The sequence below is a fragment of the Crocodylus porosus genome, unplaced genomic scaffold, assembly GCF_001723895.1.
Source record: "Crocodylus porosus isolate Cpor-Errol unplaced genomic scaffold, CroPor_comp1, whole genome shotgun sequence".
Classification (NCBI taxonomy): domain Eukaryota; kingdom Metazoa; phylum Chordata; order Crocodylia; family Crocodylidae; genus Crocodylus; species Crocodylus porosus.
In genome coordinates, this window is record NW_017728948.1 from 64426469 (window position 1) to 64451185 (window position 24717).

General features: G+C 41.7%; 1 protein-coding gene across 1 annotated transcript in view; it reads right to left on the reverse strand.

Moving 5' to 3' along the window:
- BANK1 (B-cell scaffold protein with ankyrin repeats 1) overlaps positions 1-24717 on the reverse strand; it is a 346310-nt gene that overhangs the window by 14199 nt on the left and 307394 nt on the right. The window contains exons 12-15 of the mRNA XM_019553351.1: positions 7221-7289; positions 3966-4141; positions 1197-1260; positions 262-291 (exon numbers count right to left, since the gene is read on the reverse strand). Coding sequence (XP_019408896.1) covers positions 262-291; positions 1197-1260; positions 3966-4141; positions 7221-7289 — 339 coding nt within the window. The remainder of the gene's footprint in view (positions 1-261; positions 292-1196; positions 1261-3965; positions 4142-7220; positions 7290-24717) is intronic.

Here is a 24717-nt window from a genome sequence, read left to right on the forward strand (position 1 = left end):
GATTAAACAGAAACAGTAATAGTGGGTACCACGTAGGGTGATGAACACAGGATGGATCACTGTAGATACACTCTCTGTCTAATGCTCTAGCTTTAAAGCCACTGTCACTGTCAGAGACAGAACACTGGGCTAGAGGGACCGTTGGTCTGACTCAATATGCCACTTTGTGTGCTCTTAACCGTCTATATGATACTACATTTTTGTCCAGTAGTTTCTACTCTGGGATGTTATCTGTGCTAAGATGTTGCTAGTATTGCTTACCATGTGGGTGATGTTCAATGGTGATCTTATCTGTTGGGAAGAGAAAGCACTGTTAGAATGAATCTAGTTCTGGCTTCAGAGTGAATGTACCTACTTTTCACCCTCTGCATACCTTTTTCAGATTGATTTCAAAAGAAAAATGATTTTCTCAAAATTTGATTCTGTTCCAGAAAGCTGTCAGTGTTGAACTCTATCTAAAATAGATTTTTATCACCAGTTGAGTATTCCGCACTAATTGTCACAATTAAATAGCAGGGCAGGTTGAATTATTTTTAATGAGGCACCATTAAAAATAATTCCAGTTGAAAATCTGATTGGCATTAGTACTTACGTACAGTTTTTAGCTATCTGAGTAACTGTCTTATGAAAGCTACTTATTTTATACATGCTCGCTTTTAAAATTCTTCTTGCTAAAAGTGTGTTAGCCTCTGGTCTAGGCTATATAATTACGAATCATAAGTTATATTGTGTAACATAAAGGACCAATCACACAGCTCAAATAATGAGAACAGATTACTCAAAGGAGCTCTTGAAGACCACATGTATTCATGGCTGACTTGCAAACAAATCAACAGACTGCTTTTATCAAGTGAACTGTTTTCTGGAAATAGCCCATTCATAATCCTGATATTACAATGGGAAATACAATGTATATAGGAAAGCTAATCAGTTGAGACCAGCAGAGAAAATCTGGCCCTACAGAAGTTAATGGTAAAACTCTCATTATTGTCAGCAGGTCAGGTATCACCCTAAAAGATGAAGTCTTGGATTACATCAAAATAATGTGAGATAAACCATAAAATGTTCCTTACAAATCCCAGGTCTGATCTAAAGACCAACTTGGGCTTTGAATCGGGCCTCTAGTACAGACTTGGCATATTTATCCCAAAGCTAATTTCTTTAGTGTACTGAGATGCTACTAAATTGTAGCTTACCGTACAGATTTTCCTTTTCTACTCTTTTTCCGATAATGGAGTCTCGGAGCTGGCGTACTTTTTCCTTAAGTAAGAAACAAACACAAAGACAACAAAAGAAATCAATAACTAGAGTTGATTGTAAAAATAATGAATGAATAGCTGGAACAGGTTGGCTTTTTAGTATTCTGAACCACTAGTTCTTCAAGCAGGAAAATCATTTCAAAGGGCTATGAAAAATGCTTATACTGCTTTGCAGGTGGAGCTTTCTACTTTCAGCATTTATATCCAAGCAGCCTTAAGGAGTGTTCCTTCTTTTAGCAGGTTATGTTGTGCCCAGAGCTAGAAGATAATGACACTCTCACATCCACATTAACATACGGTTTTTCTTCACTTCCTAAAAGACTGTGTGGTTGTGCATATTGTGTTTTTTACCTTGGGATAACTATGTAGCATGAAGTAAAATTACAATGAGACCAAGGCCACTTAAGTTTTACCATGGGCAAAACTCACTAAGGTTGACTTGGCAAGTTAACTCATGCTAAAACAAAGGAGTCTTCTTGGCTTTACTGTTTCTTTACTTTGAATAACTTACACACATTAGTTACCCTGAGGTAAGAGGGAAGCAGCTTTTTTTAGCAGTAAGACAAGCCCTTAGGCTGTGTCTCTCTTCAAAGTTTTAAACATTTTATGGCCAACCAAGAACTAAGGTGTAGCAGAAAGAACCTTAGGGCCGAATTCTGCCAGCCTGACTCAAAACAGATGCACTGTGAATAATCCCAGTGGCTGCCTACAGGGCACACTGATTCTTTTCTGTTTCAACTAAATGTTTAGGGAACAAACTTTAACCTGTGACTTCATCTCAAAGTATGGATCAAAAGGATGTTTCAATGGGGCCTCAGTGGCAGAATCATGGCCTAAAGAATCCGAAGGGTATGATATTCTTCATGTTGTTGTGTGGGTGATCGTTTTTGCAAGGGCAGCTGCCAGCATATAAAAATGGCTGTATTTGGGTGCTGAGTGAAAAGAGATGCATATAGTACACATCTAAATTCTCAAGGAGACTTATTTGCCAAAATGCTTCTTTATGCATCTATGGACAACATTTACGCATGACTGGAATTTGCAAAATCCCTACATGCGCTTACATAAAAAAGGTTTAAGAAACCTCCCCTTTCCCTAATTGCTGGGTAGTTAGAACAGTCCTTTCTCCATCTCAGGAGAGCTCAACTTATACCACTCGCTCCCACAAGAGTGCCTAAACATTACCTCCCACAAACTACAGGGTATTCTGCAATGGATCTTTGCTTTTAAAACACTTTAATTAGTATGCAATATTTAATTTTTGGGCCACAGAGGTGGGGAAGAGAATGAATATAACTCAGTGGTTAGAATATTCTCTTGGGAAGGAGACTGGCTCCAGTGAATATTCAAGTTTTGCTTTTATGAAGTGTAATAGTGTCAACAGGAGCACCCCAAAGCCATTGGGTATTATGGGATACATGGTATGAAATGTGGATTCAAGTTCCCCTCAGGTGAAGGAGGCTTGTCTCCTGGTCCAAGTCTCAAACATTCCAGGTAAATGCTGTAATGACTGGGCTACGGGGTAGAAGGGAGGTATTACCATGACCATCTCCTCGATTGCTTTTGAAAGACAATATTGCACCCCCCCCTTCAATTTTGGAGAGAAATAAATTTGCTCTCTTTGAGGGACAGTATGCTGAGTTCTGAATTTTATCCTGAAGTCCCTAGCTCTCCCCATATAGTATGTAGTGGAGCCTGAATCCTTGACATGGGGTTGTAAATACCATTAGAAGCAAGGTGCCTAAATTTCTATTGTGAATTTGTCCCTTTGACATCTACATAAAACATCATACCAGTATAATATGGTAAGCTTGAAACAGATAAACTTTCATTAGTTGGCTCTGTTGTCTTTGGAGTTGCCTTCCCTTCTGTACATTGTTTTTTTCTAGTTAGGAAGATTAACAATTTGGGGAAGAATTTGAATACCTAGTTATTATTCTTCGGTACCAGAGTTACTTCAGTGATCAACATACCAAGGCAAAGATTTAAAAGAGTTCCTAAAGTTGAGGTCCTTAACTCATAGTAAGTTCAGGCAACTTAGCTTGGTACCTAAGTGCTGAGAAACAACTAACTTTCACTGAAACTATGTAAAAGGTTTTTTTACCCTAAAACAGGGGCCAGCAACCATTAAAAGCCACATGCTGGAACAACTAGCTCTGGTTCAACACAGGCCATGTGGCTTTGACAGCATATCAGCAACAGGGGGCTTTGCCTAAACCTGCACTAGAGCCATACACAGCTGAAAACTGTGTCCGTGTTGGTGCTGCTTCCTCCAGCACGCTACTCTTTAGATGTGGTGCAACTTACAGCTGCACCAGGGCTGGGCAGCTGGAAATGGAGTCCTCAGTGCCACTGCATCTCCCTGCCACCTCTCCTCTGCCACTTCCTAAGTGCAACACAGCTCTCTATGCTCTAGAAGCTGAACCCATGCTGCAGCCAGGGTGCAGGGATTCTGGGGGAAGCAGCAGCTCTGCAGGCTGTAGACTGCATCTAGCAGCTCCATACGCCGACTCCAGCCCATAGGCTGTATGTTGCTGACCCCTGCCCTAAGCAATACAAGCAAACTGCTGGGTATATAGTGTTTTGAAAATTAGGGCACTTATTTTGATGCCTAAATCTCCACTTAAAAGTCAAACTTTAGACACCTATTTTTGATATTCTTGATCAAACTCTCCAGAAAACAAACATAAGCCTTCAGAATTATACCTGCTGAGGGATATTTGAACTTTTTTCATTCTTCCATTGTTTAAATTTCTCAAGAGCTTCATCCACAGAAATTGTCCCTTGCTTTACTCGTTCTTGCAGAAGGATCAGTTCTTCCTGCCCAGAGGGGATGCAGTGTCTCAATGTGGTATAAGTGAGAGAATCAGTTTGACCTCTGTCTATGGGTATCAAGTTAAAAAAAGAGCACAAACTATTATTAAACCATTTCCAAAATGCAAGTGCATTTATCATTAAGAGCATGGGAGCAGCAGTTTTGTAAGCGCAAAGCAATACACCTTTATTATTTTCTTTCTTTCTTTTTTTTTTTTTGCATTTATAGCCCAGCTATATAGAAAAATGCAGCACGGCATTTTGCCAGAATTCTTTTGCAGTAATGTGTTCTAGTGAACAAAACATTCAAAATCATTGCCATTTGACTGATTAGTTCACTTTTTCATTAGATTAACTTTATATTGTACTTCCTCTTTGGAGATAGTGCCATACCATTAACTAATTGTAAAATTCAACGGAATCCTAAAGCAAGCCCTGGCATATTATAGCAATGGCAAGTTTTCAGAGGTATGGACCATGGTGTTACCTGAGAACAGCAATAGACAAATCCCAAAATCCCATTAATGGCCATTTTCTTTAGGCCTCAAATTCACATCGAGTGTACTCCAGTTACACATATACCAGATAAGTGCATAATTTATTTAGCTTCATAATAAATTGCCAGTTCCACTTTTTTGTTTATTGCTTATAATACAACAAACATTTATTATCCTCATATTGACTAAATGCACAAATCACTCAAGTGCATAAAATTTTTACTTCTACAGTTTATTTTGCGAAGTAACTGCATCCCAGCTAGCAGCACAGAAATGGGGAAGCATCTACTAAAAAGCTACTTTGTTAAATGCCTTAAAAATGATGAGAGCTAACTGGTTTCAGGGCTGCTACCTCCTCTTGCTTCCAACATTTCTAATACCAGCCCTGAAACTATCAGAAGCATTGAGAATGCTGTGTGCATAATGAGCATTGGTTACATTAAGTCTGAATATATGCATAGGCTGGCACACACTTTTTTTCAGTCCTGAGGCTATGCACTCAAGTGGAGTATACTGTACCACGCTTCTCAATAGCTGCTGCTATAACTTGGTTAGAATTTCTTTGGGAGTTCCACTTATTTCACGCCATCATAACTGCCAGACAGTAAGCAGAAACAAAACAAAAAAAAGAAATCTATAATTTCTTTGTAGCCTCATAAGGCCAGATTCTGAGCAGCTGAAAGGGAAAAAAATAAGGTCTCTGCTGCTACCATCACAGTTCAAGGGCACTGGTGATTTGGGGGCTCTAAGCAGATGTAAGTAGGTTGTAACAGACTTGAGGCTGCTTTAATTCATTCTGGGTGCTGAAACAGCCCCCAAATCAGGAAACTGGTATAAAGCCACTGTTGCTCATGTCACCTCACCTTAGATTCTATATAGAGCACAGAAAGAATTTAAGTGCTTAAAGTATCAGTTCTTCAATGTAACCTTTAAATTTACTGTACCTGATTTCCCTGCTCTGTTTCTATACGGCATACACCAATATTAAATGAAAGATGATGAGTTATGCAAAGGAAAATATCACATTTTCCTACAGATAATGCACCCCAGAATTATAACACACACCCTGTTTTGAAAAGATAGCATAAAGATATTAGTTTAAGTATCTGAGTAGCTAGGGAGCCAAACTAGGAAGCCATGACTGCTCCTGAGCCTGCTGACAGCCCCGTGCACTAGATGGGGCCCAGAGACTGACCCTGCATGCTGGCCGGATTTGGCATGCTGGGTCTGGGGCTACAGACTGATCTGGTATGGCGGGTCTTAGACCATGTGCTGGGCCCAATCTGGCGCATTGAGTCTTGGCTGTGTGCTGGGCCTGATCCAGAGCACTGGGTTTGGAGCCCTGTGCTGGGCCCAGGGACACATACCAGGTCCAGCCACAAACTGACCTTGAACACTACTCCAATCTGTGCCATAACAAGGGTTATCTGGGGGGAGCCACAAGCCTGGAAATTTGACAGTGGGGGTGTGGCGGCAATGTTAATTGCCAGAATTACCAGAGCCATGGCAATGAATACTGCCACAACTCCCTGCTGTTAAGTTTCTGGACCCACAGGGATCCTTATTTCTTTCATATTAAATGCACTGCAATTTCTACCAATTGGTTTGGGGGAAGAAGGTGCAAATTTTATGTGAGAAAATATGGTATACTGATGAAGAAGAAAATATGATTGTGGTCCATTCTATTCCCTTTCAAACATACTCAGTATTAGGATTCTTTGAGCCTGAATCTCCCATTTTACATGTGAGGTAATTTTTATGTTTGTACAAAATAAATATAAATGACTACAGCAGTTGCAAGACAAAAGAAAATCAGATTTGGTTTATTCAAAGTGTATTCACAGTTTAGTTAGCAAAAGGTTTGGTATATTTTTCCCCTAGAATTACTTGAACTTTTATGCAAATAGCCTCTGTAGAAGTAAACTAAAAAATTATCCATTACCAAAAGCAATAGTTATTAATTTCCCAGTAGCTTCCTATATTTTAATAATCTTTTTCACTAAGCTAGTGACATATTAATACCACTGGAGAGAGCTGTTTATTCACAGAACAGATCGTTACTGTGCATTTACCCCACACTGCTGTAATTAATATTCAGTAACCATGACCTGGAGAACCTATTTCCCAGAGGAAAAGGTAGGATAATGCAGTCTCCATTCCACACTCGCTCATTAAATAAAATAAGTTCTAACATAACATGGCAAGTGAAGTGCCCTATGATAGTGGTTTTGTGGTATGGCCACTTAAAATAGCCACTGGACTCAGACCAGCAACTCATTTTATTCAGGTCATAAAGCAGCCACAAGAACTTTGGATTTCTCACTATTGACATAGGGCAGGTTAGAATGAGGGCAAAATACACCTATTTTCCATTTTAATCACCATAAGGAAAGCTTGATCAGAAAGCATAAAGTTATTTTGTCCGTTTACTTCTTTTTGGAAAGCATTTATGAAGCCTCTCTCTGATCTGTTTTGTTGAAAAGGTAACTTTAATTGACCTTTTTTACAGCTGAATTAGTACTGGGGCTTTGAATAATCATATTTGGATGACTTAACATCTATTTCCCTACTAAAATTAACCCACAGAAAAACTCTCAGTCTTATTAAACAGCATCAAGACTTTTATTAAGAGCAGAATGAGGTTTCATACCTTGCTTCCTGACAGCAGAGTACATCTTCTCGTTATCACCATGACTTCTGGTGGCCTTTTGCTGAAAAACTACAAAAAAAAATTCAGCAGATTTGGAAGGTGGGCACAAACATGGACTAAGGAGCAAACTCACTGCCTGCCAGAATTGCAAAAGAATTTGAGGCCTTTGAAAGCTGATTGGAAGAGAGACAGATCTCAGTGTATATTGGAAACATCTCTTGAACATGTTTATGCAAAAGAAGAATGTACAAAAATGATGCTATGAAAAAATGGATGCCTAACTGACAACATTGGCATACTTAAGCTCCAAGAAAAACCAATTTTGAAGGAATGGTAGGACTCAAGAAGGCAAAAGAAGGAATGGAACCATGTACAAAACATTTACAGTGCAAGAGGTGATCCAGCAGCAAACATAAAGCAAAAATAAAACCTCAGTTAGAGCAACTCTGGAAATGTCAAAAACAGAGAGAGGAACAAGAAAAACCATATACCATATTTACTTAAATATAAGATGACGTCCCCCTTCAATCAGCATGGGGGAAAGAGCCCCTCATCTTATATTCATATACAAAGTGAAGGGGGATAGCTGCTGTGGCTCTGACTTTGGCCCCGAGCCCGGGACAGGGCCAGAGTCAGACCCACAGCAGCCTCCTGTTCCCCGCCTCCCCCAGCCCCACTTAACCCCTTCCCTCCCCCTTACTGTCAGGTGCAGCTGAGCTCTGGCTGGGGTTGGCGTCTCTCCTGAACTTGCATTACATGGAAAGTCCTTTCCCTGCCCCATGAATGCCACATACCCCCAGAGGCTGGGGGGGAACGGTGAGCCCCTGCAGGCAGCGGCAGTGCTTTCAGCGGCAGGACCATGGCAGCTGTAAGTGAGGAGCTCCCTCAGGCAGCTGCAGTGCTGTCAGCAGTGGGGAGGTGGGGGTGGCGAGTGCTGACCAGTGGCTAGTGACCACCCACAGATGCTGCCAGCAGTGTTGGTGGTGGCCAGCGGCGATCACGGACCGCCCACAGATGCCACTGGAGGTGTCAGTGGCGAGGGATGGGTGTGGCAAGTGGCAACTGCCTGCAGGTGCTGCCAGCAGTGTCAATGGTGCCTATTTGCAGGGGGTGCACCACCATGCTCAGGGGGTGCAGGTGCACCCGCGTGCACCCCCTATGAGTTGCCAGTGCACTGCCAGGCAAGTCAGCAGTGCTGGCACTACTGCATGGCCAGGCAAGGGCTGAGCTTCCACAGGCTGTGTTCCAGGGTGAAACAGCATTTGGCAGTAAGGGGGAGCAGGGGAAGAAGCAGAGGCTAGGCAGCTGGAGAGGGGAAGGGGCAGAGACTGATGGAAAGGGGGAATGGGCAGAGGCTGAGGAGAGCTGGGGTTTGGGGTTGCAGGTGGGACAAGAAGAATGCAGGGGAAAAAAGTGGGCAGAGCAGAGGGCAAAGGGCTACCTGACCACCTCCCCCAGCCACTGCTTTTCCCATTAGCAGTGGGGGGTGGCATTCAAGGCCATCCTCAAATACTTAGATTCTATACATGGAAAATTATAATGAATCTGTAATTTTTCCAAATATAGTATCTAATTATTGGGGAGCGTCATCATATTCAGGGTCATCTTATATTTCAGTAAGATTATCTTCTGTTTAGGATCATTCAAAGATAGCAGAAAAGAAAACAAAGCTATTCTTTTCAGAGGAAGAAGCCGCACAGAATCAGAATAAAGGAAGTAGTAGTCTGTTTATATTAAAGTGATTCCAGATCATAGCAACGTGTTAGTTTTGAACGCAGACTGCCTGAACACAAATAATGCAGGATGCTTTTGTATGTGACCACAACAAGGAGAGGCCGAGCACTGAAGAAGGTCCACAGGTGTAATGAATGATAGTGCTTTTTTATGACAGCAAAACTACAGAGATCTGTCAGACTTGCCTAGAAGGAAGCCAGCCTTTGTAAAGCACAAAGGAGAAGTATAAAGACGCATACTCTTTAAGATTGCTGTAATGCTGAAACCTAAGAACCTCTTAGTACCTCTAGTACTTAGATTGCCACTAGAACAGTTAAGAGTGCATAAGCTGTTACTCACTGCAGCTCTTTTAATAAGAGCTATAAAGTATAGCTGCATGCCTGGATTTAACTTCCACTAGTTAGTAATGCATTGACCACAAAAGTACTCAGATCTTCCATATGAAACGCCAAGGAGGAGAAACCTTTTGCACGTGTTTGCATTGTGGGGGTAACGCTTAACAATTTTTTGTAGGTGATATCAACTAGTTTGTAAGTTTACTAGCAGTTATTTGCAAAGTTATTGTAGAGAGGGGCATGTTTTTATCCAGCTACAGCCTGGACAGATGGTGAAGGGCATTACAGAAAATAAAATAAGCACACTATCATATTCGCATTTTTGTATGACATTATTTCTAACCAATAGCATCTGATATCCTTGTGCAAGAGGGAAAAGTATTATACTCTGCTTTATGGCTGCGAAAGCAAAAGCAGAAAACTGAAATGACTTGTGTAACACAATAAATGGGACCACATTCCAGAGACAAAGCTAAGTATATGTTTGCACTGTAGTGGGGAGGTGCGATCAGTGCACAGGCATATCCCAGAAAGCTTTAAGCTAGTTGGCATGGTGATGGTACAGTGCTGAAACTTAAGTAGGTCTGCCCAGGACCTTGGGGGCCTGCTAGGATAGTTAACTTAAGTCCATGCAATGGCTTCTTCACTGTTGTTTATATCTGAGCTCTGTAGTTAAGAATAAATTGGGTATGTCTTTGCGCACTGCAATCACATCTGACAGCAGTACAGACAGAACCTGTAATTCAGGGTTTCCATGATTTCAGACTGGAGTTCACCTGTCTCCCTCTTATTGGTATCCATGGAGTTCAGTATGTAGTTTAGCAGCAAAACAAGGAATGAAATTCATTCTTCCTTTATGACAGGCTCTGTAATGAGCGAGGCTCTGTGCCATCTGACTAAAGAAAAAATACTACAGTGTTTTCATGCCATTGCACCATTCAAATTTGCACTTGTGTTGCAAGCTGTAAATATATGGGGGAGGGGGGTAATCCCAAGGGAAGTATAGATCTTCACACCAATCCTGCACCAAACATTATGGAAGACAGTGATGAAAGCAAACTAAGGGAACGGCAGTGGCCCCCTTGTTTTTGGAAATGCAACTCCAATGCATTGCATATGTGTTCTGCTTCAGCTATGAGAACTACACCAAACTATGCTGACACCCACCCACCTCCTCAATTTCAGGATGACAGACTTCCATGTCCCTCTCTTTCTCAGCTCTGCAGAGTCCTTACTAGTACAACTGTAATATGTTCTTCTTCATCTCTATGGTTATTGCTGTTTGAAGCCTGCCTGCATGCTTAACCTTCCTTCCTTCCTTAGGACAATGGGCACAGATGGAAGTGACATTTTTTGTGTGATTTGGCCCCTGAAAGCACTCTACATCTGTGACCTGACACACGTGCATGGCTGCAGAGTGCTTCTAAAATGGCTGATCATGGAAAAAAGTAACCCTTGCCTAGTCAGGTAACAGATTAAGATGGGAATGGAGGGTACAGCAGCAGCTGTGGGCTTGCGATGCCTGGCCTGAGCTGCATGGGGCAGGAGGCAGGATGGAACAGAGCATCTTGCCTCTCAGCCCCTGCCAACTACCCTGACTGGGGTATTGGGGAGAGCTGGGATGGGCCTCCAGGTGAGGGGGCTGCATACCACCCTGGCCCCTTCCCACCCCTGCTCAGGCTGGGCTTGCCCACAAGAGGCCCAACTGGAGCTGGCAGAGGGGGAGGGGGTGTGCAACCCAGCTCTCCCCAATACCCCAGCCAGGATAGCTGGCTGTGGGCGAGGGGCTTCATTTCACCCCACCTCCTCCCCCATCCAGCTCAGGCAAGGCATAGTAGCCCTACAGCAGGTGCTACTCCCTTCAGTCCCTCTCCACTGGCCAGGAAGGCCAGTGCAGGCAGCTTCAATTCCCCCCACAACCCAATGTGTGACCGTCTGTTGGCTTATGGGGGGATGCTCTAACTCAGGGTGTTTATGAAAAGCACCCTGAGTTAGAGTGGGGCCCTGAATGTCTGTCAGCGCCCAATATAGTAACCAGACTATAGAAGTAATATGGACAGTTTGTGACTACAATTGCATAAAAAAGCACCTGTACTCTATTTTCTGTTTGCCAGTGTTAATATTTGAAAGTCTGTGAACTGAGATCATCATTAAGGTAATAAAGTCCAGGGCAGGGCTACACTCAACAATGTCCATGATTGGGAAGTGCTTTCAATGACAGGCTTTGCAATTTCTGCTGAGTTTTGCAATGTTGGAGTAATCAGAAATGGAATTACTCTTCCAGCTCTTCCAAGTAAAATTGTTAAAACCACTTTACACTCTGCATCTTTCTGAAATGATTTTAGTTGGCAGTAAACACTTAGTTTGGGTGAAGTAAGTGAAAACAAATTATTCTAATTTTTGGGCCAACTGGAAAGATGCATATGCCTACTGCTGTGCAGTAGTCCTATGTGTAGAGATGAATCTGGCAATATACTTTTCTGTGTTTATGGTACATAATTTCATATGCTGTAAGTAGACTTAATTGCATGACAGAGTGAGATAATGCTGTATGTGGAAATACTTTGTTCTTCCTGCTATAAAGACAAATAAAAAGGTCATCAATAAAACTATTTTTAGACAAGATGTTGCAACCTTTTTTCCTATGAAAGAAAGTTGTCTATCAGTTTTTCCTAGTTTTTATATATGAGTTTGACATCCCTAGTTTAAAATAGTTTAGTGTTTGTAATCCTGGATTAGTTTAAACCCCATGTTATTCCCACAGTGGCATTACAGAACACAATTAAAGTTGTCTGTCTGACCTACGTTTCCATATATTAATATTTTGACAGTTTTCTTGGGTGCTTTCTATAATATGAATAATCCTGTTGCATACCGAGTGGTGGAGAGCAAGCAGCTGCTGGAGGTAAATCCTACAGGGAAGAGGGGTAGGGTTATAGGAAACTTAAGTCCTTGCTGCAGCAAAAACACTGACTTCTGCAACATTCTGGACAAATAAAAAGTGATTGGGTCATGCAGACCTAAGGAAGCCACATGGCCCTGATTGAGATCGAAAAGGAAGTTCATACTTTACAGAGTTATCATTTCTGGGCTCCTGCTGAAACAGGCAGACAACATTATATTGTGTGACCCCGGTGCATATTTTCAAGATTCTCTCTATAAGTCTAAGGAGAACGAACATATTTTATGAAACCTGAGATTCTGGAGCACAATTCTGGCAAAGCATACACTTCATAGAAAACTTTGCAGCAATATAATTGTAGAATACTCAGGGCCCTGATTATTGTATTCTGTTTGACCGATGATCATAGACTGAAGGAAAAGTGGAAATTTGATTCTTTGGAGTTAGTTTCTGAAGCCTGTAATAAAGGCATGAAACATGGTAAGGAGATCTGCTTGTGCTCTGAGATATCAGAAACTTGCTCAGTAATGACATCTTAAAAACAATAACATCATGATACAATTAACAGTATAGTCAGGACAGGAGTGGTGTGAGGAATTATGTTAAATACCTGAGTCTATTTTAGACAGAAAAATAAGGTCTGAGATGGGAAAATTACAGATTTGTTGCATTAGCAACACATAGGTGCAGACTATATAGATATAGAGAACTCTATATATAAAATAGCAGTGATGACTATATAATTCTTCAAAAATAATTCATTATTGATATGGATAATACAACTTTTGAAATAATTATTCTGAAAGAGAACATGCCTGAATCAGACAATGCACATAATGGTACCTATACAATACTTTTGGACATATAGGAATGGAGGAGGTACTGCAAGGTGAATAAATATCTATATTCTGGAAATGGCTTGCTCAGGGCTATTTATTTTATTTGATACTGCTGCTGAATTTATGTTCTAAGCAAACTGCCTATAACCAGAACTGTATTGACAAATGCCAATTAGAAATATAATCTATATAGTAATTTAGGGCCAAATTACATGTGAGTTAATACACCCAGATTATATGCTTATTATATTTACTTGAATATAAGATGACCATGATTATAAAATAACCCTGCAATAATTAGATCATTTTCCAGGTATAGAATCTAATTATTGCAAGTTTTCTTGGCATTTGTCCTGCTTCCGAAAATAAGTCTGGGGGGTGAGGTAAGCCCTGTACTCTTTGCCTCCCTACAACTTTTTTTTTCCCTGTGGGCATTTTTCACCTCCTTATTGTCAGACCCTGCTCTCCCTGAACACATGGAAATGAGGAGCAAATCTGAGATAACTAGGCATGTCTATACATGCATATTAATATAATGCAATAAACTCTGGTGCATATTTCATCAGAATTTATTGCGCGTGGGTGCCGCGTTTACAGATGTACCTGGGACTGCAGCATGCTGAGTTGGGTTGGAGCAACCCCTGGAGCAGCCCCACCTGGCAGGGAGCCTAGGAGGTCATCCTGCTAGCTTGGGGCTGCTCTGCCCCAACACAACACAACATCCTGGAGTGGCTGGCCAGGGCACAAGGTTGCTTCAGTGTGTGTCTAGCCTGCAGGCATCCCTGTGCCCCAGCCACCCAGGTCTGCGTCTACATATACATTGCTGCACATGAAAAACTCCACAGCAAGGTAGTACTTGTATTTACTCAATAGGCACAATCATATATCTTATTCAGCTAGGATGAGGGAACACCATCGACCACCTCCCCTAGCTTGCTCTGGGGGCCTTATGGCTAAAAGCAAGCAAAACTCAGGGACATCCAAACCCCAAGCCTCTGGGCTTGGGTCTGTAAGTAGGATGCCTGCCAAAGGATTTGGAAACATCTGAAGCCCCAGATGTGGGTGGAAGATGTTTGCTGGTAGTAGGGCCACTTATGGTTCTGGACTCTTAGATTTGGAATTAGTTTTGGCTAATTTGGTCTGGGATACAAATTAAAAAACGAAATAAAACAAACAAACAACCCCCCTCCCACCACCCTCCTGTGGCTCTGCCTCTATGCCAAGGGAGTTTGGGAAAAGGTTAAGTTGGCTCCTGCAAGAAGTGACAGGAGTCAGGCTGATGACAAGGGAGGCGGCACTGTGACATCTGACTAAACATCAGGGGGCCCAGACAACCTGCTTCGACCAGTTTATGTCCTGCATCAGGAGCACCCTGTGGCAATGCAGGAACCTCCTGTTGTACAGACACACTGAGCTCAAGGAAACAGATTATGTTAAAATGTTTCTGAGTGAACTCCAGTCCTATTACTGGAAATCGGTGGGAGAGGGTGGAGAAAAAATAGCCAACTCCACCTGGAAAAGGAACATGTGGTACAGGCTGTTCAAAGACCCCTGGAGAGGGGAAAGGAAAACATAGAGGACAGTGATGCAACTGGACCAGGAGACAGTGAGAAGGACAACAGGATCAGCAGCAGTGGAAGTGACAGTGACATCCTATGTGCTGGCCCAAGTCCAGAGACTTGGGGTTCAGATGCCCCCAAGTATTGCCAGCTGTCAGCCATATCACCACAGGAGCCAACTAGGGAGGAGCCTCCCATTTCAATAAAGTGGGTTTTAAGCCCCAGCACCTCAAAAGCCAAAAGAACAGTTATCCCTGGGAGCGCTTAAGGAAAACTGCCTTCATGGCCCCAGATTTTTATTTTATGAAAAATAAATAAATAAAAGAAAAAATGTATATATATAACTTTATGTATATATATCCTCTGTCATGAACTTTCCATCACACACCTCAAACTGCATTAAGAAACCTGTACACCTGTTACAATAAACGCACTCACTCCCCTGTGCCCCTGTGCACCCACCCACTGTCTTTCCCTAACCCAATCACAGTTCCTTAATCCAAGCCCCAGTTGGGGTTTACGATCCCAGTTCATTCACAGTCCTTGTTGCTGTCGATGTCGCTGTCACTTCCGCTGCTGCTGATCCTGTTGTCCTTCTCGCTGTCTCCAGGTCCAGTTGCATCACAGTCCTCTACGTTTTCCTTTCCCCTCTCCAGGGGTCTTTGAACAGCCTGTACCACATGTTCAGGACAGCAACAAGGACTGTGAATGAACTGGGATTGTAAACCCCAACTGGGGCTTGGATTAAGGAACTGTGACTGGGTTAGGGAAAGACAGTGGGTGGGTGCACAAGGGCACAGGGGAGTGGGTGCGTTTATTGTAACAGGTGTACAGGTTTCTTAATGCAGTTTGAGGTGTGTGATGGAAAGTTCATGACAGAGGATATATATACATAAAGTTATATATATACACTTTTTCTTTTATTTATTTATTTTTCATAAAATAAAAATCTGGGGCCATGAAGGCAGTTTTCCTTAAGCGCTCCCAGGGATAACTGTTCTTTTGGCTCTGGTGAACAAACATTTTCCCAGATGTACTTATAGGATGCCACCAAGTCCCCGCTGAACCTTTGCTTCTCCAGGCTGAAAAGTTCTATGCCTTTCAGCCTCTCTTCATAAGGCCTGCTCTCTTGACCTCTGATTATGCACATGCCCCTTCTCTGGACTCTCTCAAGCTTCTCCACATCATTTTAAAAGTGTGTACTGACACACATTCAGGAGAGGAAATTAAATATTGGCATTAGCACATTTGGATTTAGAGAAAGCACATGATGGAGTAGACCATGATTTTATATTTGAGGTGTTAAGGAAAATGGGTTTCCAGAAGAAACTGATAGGATGAATAAGCCTGTTATGTAGAGAGGCAGAAAGATAAGTGCTAATAAAAGGATATCTGAGCAAAGCCTTTAAAATACAAACAAGGTACAACAAGGGTGCCCATTTTCACCGATATTGTTTGAATGTGCAATGGAGCCACTGGCACAAAGAACAAGGAAAGAATAAAATTGTAAGTGAGTTAATGATACTGGGAATGGGAGAGATAAAGTGTGCACTCTACATGGGTGACAGTGTAGTGGTTAGAGACAAATTACTGATTGAAAGGGTACTAAAACATACAACAGAGTATGGTGAAGCAAATTAAACAAAGCAAGAAGCACTATATTGGAGGGACCTAGAGAAGCTTGGACTATAAGTAGTGGAGGGAAAAATCAAAGTGTTAGAGATCCCAATCAATGCAGCAGTGAAAGGAAATAAAGTGTGGAAAAAGGTGGCACCAAGGGTATGACAAGTATTATGGTTGTGGGTGGGAAGGGTACTTTGCTTTGCTGGGAAAGTGCTACTACCCATCATTTTGTACACCAACAATGCGAAAGTGCAAAGAGAAGTATGCATGTTCTTCTGGAAAGTGAAAAGAGCAAGGCTAGCCAGAATGGAACTGTATAAAGCAAGAGAAATGGGGGGATGTGTGATGCCAGACATAGGGTTGTTTGTTTACACAAACTACATAAATGTAGTGTGTAAAGAGCAACAGAGTAGGCAGGGAAAACAACATGCTTTAGCCAATTTTTGGCAGGTATGATCTTGAGAAGATGGGGAATGTATGCGGGCTCTTGCAAGAAACCATTGGCATGGCTACCTCACGTTCATTACATAAGGATGGAAAGTTTTATAAGGATGCACAAAATAGGAGAGATGGGGCTGGAGGTCCTGAAAGATTGTAAGAGGATGCCAAATATTGTGTGAGAGAGACAGGATGGCACTGGTGAAGGACCTTGCAGAAGGATAAGTGAAAAAGGTGTGGAGGGAGGTGACTGATGAAAGACAGAAAAGGGAGTATGCTGATCTAGTGTGGCTGATCATACAAAATTATCTTCCCAGTTAGGAAGGTACAACATAGATGGAGCTTGGAGAGAACAGCTAAATGTCCAAAGGAGAGGTGCATGGATGAAGAAACGATGGGATGTGTGTTTTAGGAGTGTACATATGCAAAGGTAGTATGCGAAAGGGTACATTTTTTTGTGTGTCACAAAAATAGGATAGTCTTTATCACAAGAGATGGTACTGTATGAGCTTATGCTAAAGATGCCTGAGGGTTCAGATGAAGGTGCTCCAAAATTAAGTGCCCTCAGTAACTTCTGTCTGTGCTTGCTGGGACCAAGGCTTAGCTGATGCAGCCCGGCACTACTCCTGGTGCTGTTTTCAGAATGGGAGAGGGGGAAGGGAGCAGAGGGAGCTCATTCTGGGAGTCACCCAACTGGATCTGAAGGGTAGGGTAGGTGGATTGGAGCCCCTCTGAGGTGGGGGGTGGGGCTCCAGTTCACCCACCGTACCACTCTAGCACAGATGGGGAAACCTAGAATGGACCTCCCTCCCCTGCCTTCTCTTCCTCCCATCCTGAGTCAGTACAGGAGCTGGGAGAGAGGGGGCAGAACTAGGGGAAGAGGCTGCAGAGACCCAGCCTCTTTCCCTGGATGGGCTCCAAATTGGAGATCGATCTGCCATCCTCCTGATCCAACAGCTAACAACTGCTGGGTTGGGAAGGTTAGTCTAACTCATGGCACCTTCTGTCAAGCACCATGAGTTAGGCACAGGAGCTGCACTTTAGTCTTCATCTAATATTAATAGCACTGTTAGCAAATATTAAAACCAGTATATGAAAAGTAAGAAACCTCTGGGTTTCTAAGCGGTTGGCTTTCACTGAAAGAGAGTGCCTGAAATTGGGGCTGCCTGAATTGCAATACTGTTTCAATTGGGACAAGAGGAGAGGAGGAGAAATAAAGGAAAAAGGACTGGGCACACTTGTTTCGCTGAACCAACAAAGAGGACTGATGGGATGGATGGAGAGTTTCAGTGGTTACTGAGGTAAGAGTTTTTCAGGGAGTTCTGTATAAAGAAAAATAAATTTGTAAGGGTTTTTTGTGGGAAGCTGATGTATGTTGTTTCTGGGGTTAATACATGTAGTTGCATTTTTTGGTGTGTAATTTTTTTAGCAACACAAAGTCTTGGTAAAATGAAGATGCTCAATATGTGAATCTTTGTAAGAATGTTTTGAATAAAAACTATAAGTAAAAAAAAAGGTTACCATCAGCATGTTTGCCCAATATGGGCCATGTGTTTTATAGTCATGCTCAGTGTTGGCTGTGTTTTACCAACTTCATAGTTGTTTTCCATTCCTGAGCACATGCTGCTTTTGGCAGCAGTTTAATGATAGACAGTATATCTAGTGAGGTTTCTTCATATATGAATGTAAAAAAGAGGCTTTTTCACCCAATGATTGGGAAAAAAACCCTTATCCTCTTAAATGTGGTATTGGTAGTCACATCTTAAATAAGTTATGAGTTAGGATAAACTATTTCACCTAATTCTTACTGGATATTTTCTTCTGTCATGAAAACATCACATAATTAATTACACTGGTTGTCTACGGTCAGTAGAATGAAATAGTAGTAGTGGATTGCCAGGCAGGGTTGTAGTGAATTGAGGCTTATGTAGGAAGTTATTTCTAGCTTCACCCACCATCATAATTTCACCTTAGGTGTGCATAGTAATTAGATAAATAGAACTCACAGATCCCTTATCTTGGTAAGATTAGAATCTTTACTACAAGGTAACATAGCAAGGAACTGCAATAACTAGGGGGTCTGAGAAGAGAGTATGAAAGAATGAGGTTAAGGATGTTTAGGGTCAAAAGCCATGATCGGATTTCAATTAACATCTTGTTAGACATATCTGTGGTTCTCTCTTGTGTATTTCATTTCTTTTTAATGTTTGGATTATCACCTTGGAAATACACCAAGGGTGGAAATCAGAAGTAGATCACTAACCAAAGAAAAAGTGTTTTTTTTAAAGATTATTCATGAACCATATGAAAAATAAAATTTTAAGATGACATTTAAAAAAAAAATGTCAGTGGGATTAAAAAAGTGAGATCAACTAGGTAAGTGGAATCATGTGAGTTAGATTTCAACCTGGGTGACACCCCCATGGACAAAAACCAGGGTTATTCACAGTTCCTATTATAGTTTTGTATGGGATACCAAGTCTTTTGTCCCAAATGCACAGGAATAAGGATATATCTACACTGTGCAGTGTGGTGTGATCCAAATGGTATGTGAGCTAGCTTAGGTGATGGAAACAGCCTAGTTTCAGTAAGACACAGTTCTCTGTAGTTTAACGCAGGTGGGTAAGGAGAGGCAGGGCACAGGTTTAGTTCCACTCTCTCAAGAAAATCAGCAAACATGGCTGAGCTGGTGCAGAGAATGTAAATTATTGCTGCCATGCATTCTGGTTAGTGACAATGTAGGCCAATATGAATATGCAACAAAAATGGATTTAAAAAATGAACAGATTATAAATACTGATCTAAGAACCATCAATCACCTCTCAGTTAACAGATTATCAGGTAATTAAACTGCCTCAAAATACTTGCCAATATCATCTGTTAGGAATTTTCTATACCAGCAATGTTTGCAAAGGGCCAATGAGCATTTGCTGAAAAATTCAGACACGATGTCATAATTGTTCCTCACAGTTTACAGAGATCGTTGTCAGCCTTTCTTTCTTTTTTACCATGCAATTAATTAGCCAAGAGCACCCTTAGTTTTTTCTGATCAAAGTAAGAAATAAATAATTGACAATGTGAAAACATTAATCCTGAGATAAGTATAGATATGCCAGCAATTCTCTTCCCTATTTGCTAACATATTCTAAATCTGTCAGCTATCAACTGACAAATGTTATAGAATCATGGAAAAGTTGGGCTTGAAGGGATCTCCAGAAGCTGTCTAGTCCATTCCCCCTAAACGGGGCAAGATAAATAAAGTACTGGTAACATCAGAAACTCATATAATAAAACCACGTGAGATTTTTTCAGCAGTAAGAGAATACTGGACAAAATAGGTGGATTAATATAGCAATAGATTATGACATTAATGCCACATGTGCATTTGGTAAACAAAGGACCTCTAATGATTTATGCTGCCTCTTGAGGTTGTGGCCAAATGTTAAGTCCTGCCCAACTGCTCCCACTATGGGTATGCCAAACTAAGAACTGAGGTGGTAAGCTTTCTCTATGGGGACCCACAACCACTGTTGTTAAGATCTGTCTCTGGCGATCTCAAGAGCCCTTCACAATGTGCTCACTACCATATTTCTGGTGATGTACAGAGCTGTTAGGTGGGGCTTGCATTTTGGAGGTAAGCTCAAGAATTGTGTAGAGCAGGGCTACATATGGCCTACAAGGGGTTAAGGTGTAGCCCCTGGCTCCTGCCCAGCTGTCACTCTCTCATTGCTCCAGGCTGCAATAGCAGCCAGAGTCTCCAGCATTCCCTCCTCTCTTCTGCCTTTTGCTGGCTTCCTGTGACCTAGGGCATGTGATGCAGTGTGAAGGGGCATCCACAGTGCAATGGGTGGAGGACATGTGGTGCAGTGGTAGGGGTGGGGGGAAATATGGGCATACACTGCAGTGCCAGTGGGGCACCAGTGCATGGTGCAGCCAGGGGGGATGGAGGTAGACGGTGCAGATGGGGAGGCTTTGGTGCAGTACATGGCCCACAGGACTCATGGCTCACACTGGTGCAGCTTGAGGGCATGCAGGCCCCACCGTTGTGGCCCATGTGGCATTTGGCCCTCAGCCACTTAGAAACTGGATAACTCTTTTGTAGTCTGGGTAGATATGCTACCAAAAAACTTCAGCCCTGCAGCTTTTGCTAATAGTTAAATATTCCATAGAATCTTAAACTATCCCTTTTTTAGAGATCTGGCTTTGGTTCATTATGGAAATGGAAAAATTATATCTAAAAATTTGATATACACTTTTCTGTAGTCCCATTTTTCTTGTGCAGATAAATGTTACATTGAATGAATTTGCTTTGATTGTTTCTTCTATTTATGTCTATGGTTGCTTTTCTACTGACTGAAAAACTAATCTTGCAATAAACACAGTGTACCCAAATCTTATTTCTTGTGCATGTGAAAGTTACATATAGTCTTTTCAAAAAGATATATTGTAAATCCTTTAGCAACATACCTTACTATAGTTGGCTCCACTAGGTTTATATTGTCAGTGGAGATCACTAACAGATTTATCTCACAAATATGAATTTGTTCTATTTTTGATCCAAGAGGAAGGGGTTCTGCAAGAGGAAGGGGTTGTATAATCTGATGTTTACTGAATGCTCATCTCTTTGTGCCACAGAAAGCATGTGTAGCATTCTAAAAGGAGCCATGGTGATGGCAGAATACATTTAGTATGGGCTTGAACTAAAGCCTGTTGAAAAGACGTGGGAGCATTTCCAATGACTTCATTGGGTTTTGGATCAAGTTGCTGTCTTACCTCCAAAATTCAGAAGAAGTAATTGAGAAAAATGGGAAGTGTAGGCAGTTCCCAAGCAGTTTCAAATTACCTGCTATTCTTTTTGCAAATAAAAATATCCCCGATACTCTTGCTTGTGCATGTCTGTTTTTGCTTGGGGGACAGTTGCGTTCATGCAGCCCTTGCAGATGGAAACAAAATTTGTGAGATGGATATTTCAGTGATCTCTATCAACAAGACATCTGTCTGATGTTCTGGTCTGCATTATGAGCTATGCAAGAATATGATCCAGGGCTCATCTTTTTCACAGCAGTCTTAACATTTTTGGAGCAACCCCTGATGAACACCATTGGCCGCTTCATCTTATTTATTTTCCAGAGGAATGGAGAAACTATAGCATGTTGTGTTTCAGCTACAGTATCTGTTTAGATTCCTCAGTTTTCAGCCACAACATAGTACAGGGCTATCCATCTGGCAGCCCATGAGCTGCACATGACCCCCAAGGAGTTAATTTGCAGCCCCCAGCCTCCTAGTCTGGGTGTTGCTCCATACCATCACTCTGTTGCTTGGGTCTCTGGGATCCCAGTTCCTCTTCAGGTTTCCACTGCCTGCCCCCACCCATTAGGGTGGGGCAGGATGGTGCAGCCCAGAGGCCAAGGCATCCAGCAGCTGGGGGGCTTGGGGAACCCAGGGTGCTGGCACAATATAGTGGCAGAGCATCCATATGGCACAGCAGGGGTGGGCATGTGGTGTGGTATGGCATGGTGGTATCAGCACAGTGCAGTGGGGGGTACCCTCATACAGAACAATGGTGAAGAGCAGCGGAGGCACATGTAGCATGCGGCCTGGGAGGGGGCCCCACCACTGAGAAGTTGGACAGCCCTGGTATCCTAAAATTCTTTCTTCCATTGCCCCTTATGAAGTAGATTTATTAATCCACAAAAGTTTGCAGAGCTTAGTTTATCAATCTAGCCAATAAAGCTAGTGTACCTGTTAACAAGCTGGAAAAAATATCTTCATTGTAACCAGTAAATCCACTAGAGCATTAAACAATACACAATACTTAGCATAATAGAGATCCGTCACTCTGGAGCTAATTGCTATAGTTACTGGAAATCTGCTTGTTAAGTCTCTAAGGCACTGAAAATGAGGGATTTTTACTGCACTCTGGTAAACATTGCCTATTCCTTATATAGACTATTCCTGCCCCCCCACCACCACCTCAACCCCCAAACCCACCCACTGGCTGCTGCTTTTGCTGCAAACTCATGCAGTTTTTATGAGATGTTAGAATGCAGCTTATACTCCTTCTTTTGGAATGTTTTTTTCCAGTGCTCACTCTACCTTGAAATGTGTCCCAGGGACAGCCACTTTTTGATGGTAAAATATTTTGTGTATACACAGGGGAAGTTCAAGATCTGAGGGATTGTTAATGCAGACTAAAACATGTCATTTAGATGAATCAGTAGTAAAAGGCTTTGCCCTTGGAGGGTTCAAATTTGTTTAGTTCCTTGCAGACAGGTGTCCATATCACAAAAAAACACTGGCAACTGTGCTGTCACCCTGATTGGTTGTCTCAACAAGGAAGTAAAAGGCTGCTTGAGTGGGGATACTAATATATCCCAGACCTCTCTTGAAAAGACCTTAAAAGGTCAGACTTGACATATGTGGTTGGCACAGTGGGGAAACTTGCACCTGTTCTGAGGTCTGTGATCTCCAGGGCAGTCAATTTGGCACCTATAAGTGAGCATTAAAATTTCACTGTAAAATAAAAACAAAACACTTACATACATTTATTTAACAGCTGTTTTGGCAACACATAATAGGAAACTCTGAAACAACCTGGAAAAGAATATTAAGAACCTAAGGAATGGAAAGGGAACACACAGAGAACACACACCATCTGGACACAGAACTATTTGCTATGAGTTGGCAGCTTCATCTTTGGACAAACACTTCCTATAAAGCAGAGTACTTACAATATCTTAAATTAAACAATAATCGTGGGTTCACTCAACCATTCATTAAAGATGTAGTATGCTTAATGGAGTGCCCAATATAATATTTTGCATGTTTGGTTGTCTGATAAAAAAATTAAATTAAATTAGTAAAACTTATTTAGAACACACAAAACCTTTTTTTAAATGTTGAGGATTATAAAAAGACCCATTAAATTACAGATCTCCTTGCTTTCATTTTCTAGGAAACTCTGGCCCAGATGCTCAACTTGTGTAAACTGCTGCAGCTCAAGGCAAGTTGATATACAAGATAACAATTTACAGCAACTGAACTTCTGGCTGCCAGTCTTGAAAGTGTGGTCCTACCCTAAAAACCCTGACTGTATAAATGGCATCATAGTGCCGGTCTCACATTCATATTCTCTAAATTAGCAGCTCTCAGTCTGGTCCGTGGAGCACTTGTGGAGACCTACAGAAAACTTGCTAGTCCAATTGCACACTCTCCTGCTTGTTTCCAGCTGCTCAGAGGTCTTGATGGTTTTTACTGCAAAGCAGCTTCTGAAATTTTCCTGTGATCTCTCATTCTGCCAGGTGTTACTTTGACCTGAGATAAATTAAAGGTGAAGCCCCACAAGAAGTGAGGTAACAGTGCCCACCTTTTCTTACAGTCTAGTTAATTTTTAATACAGAAGAAAAAAATGAAGCATCCCCATCGCATACAAATATGTGAACTGAGAGGTATTTGCCACGTTAGTCTGAAGTCAAGCAGAAGGCAAAGAGGGCTGTGTTGCACCTTAGAGATTAAATGGTTCAAAGAGGCATAAGCTTCTGTAGGCAACAGGTCACATTGTCATATGACAAATGTGGAAACTGAGTAAACAGATTACCATATTGCTCCAAGCTTCTGATTTTCTTCTCCCATTCATTATATCATGTATAAAATTGGGAAATGCTGGCCATACAAGGTTTTTTTGCTGAAGCAGAAATGTAAGTTCTGAAGGACAAAGAATTTTGCATTAATAATATGCTAGGGGCCTACGGTTATATTATTCAGTTTAAGATTGAAACAAAACCAGATTTATTATTTATTGGAATGCGCATCAATTTATTATATCATGTATTATATATAAAAGAACAGACTAGGAAAAAATAATCAAAAGTTGCTGCTTCATTAGTTCTGCAGTCATTAGAATTAAATATACGCTAGGACTGTGCGAAGAAGCAGGTATTCAATCTGGATTTGGATTCGGCCAATTCAGAGGGACAGCGACTCGATTTGGTGATTCCAATCACTGTTCCAATTCGATTAGGCCAAATTGGATCTGAAGATTCGGTACCAATTCAGAGATTTGGCCAT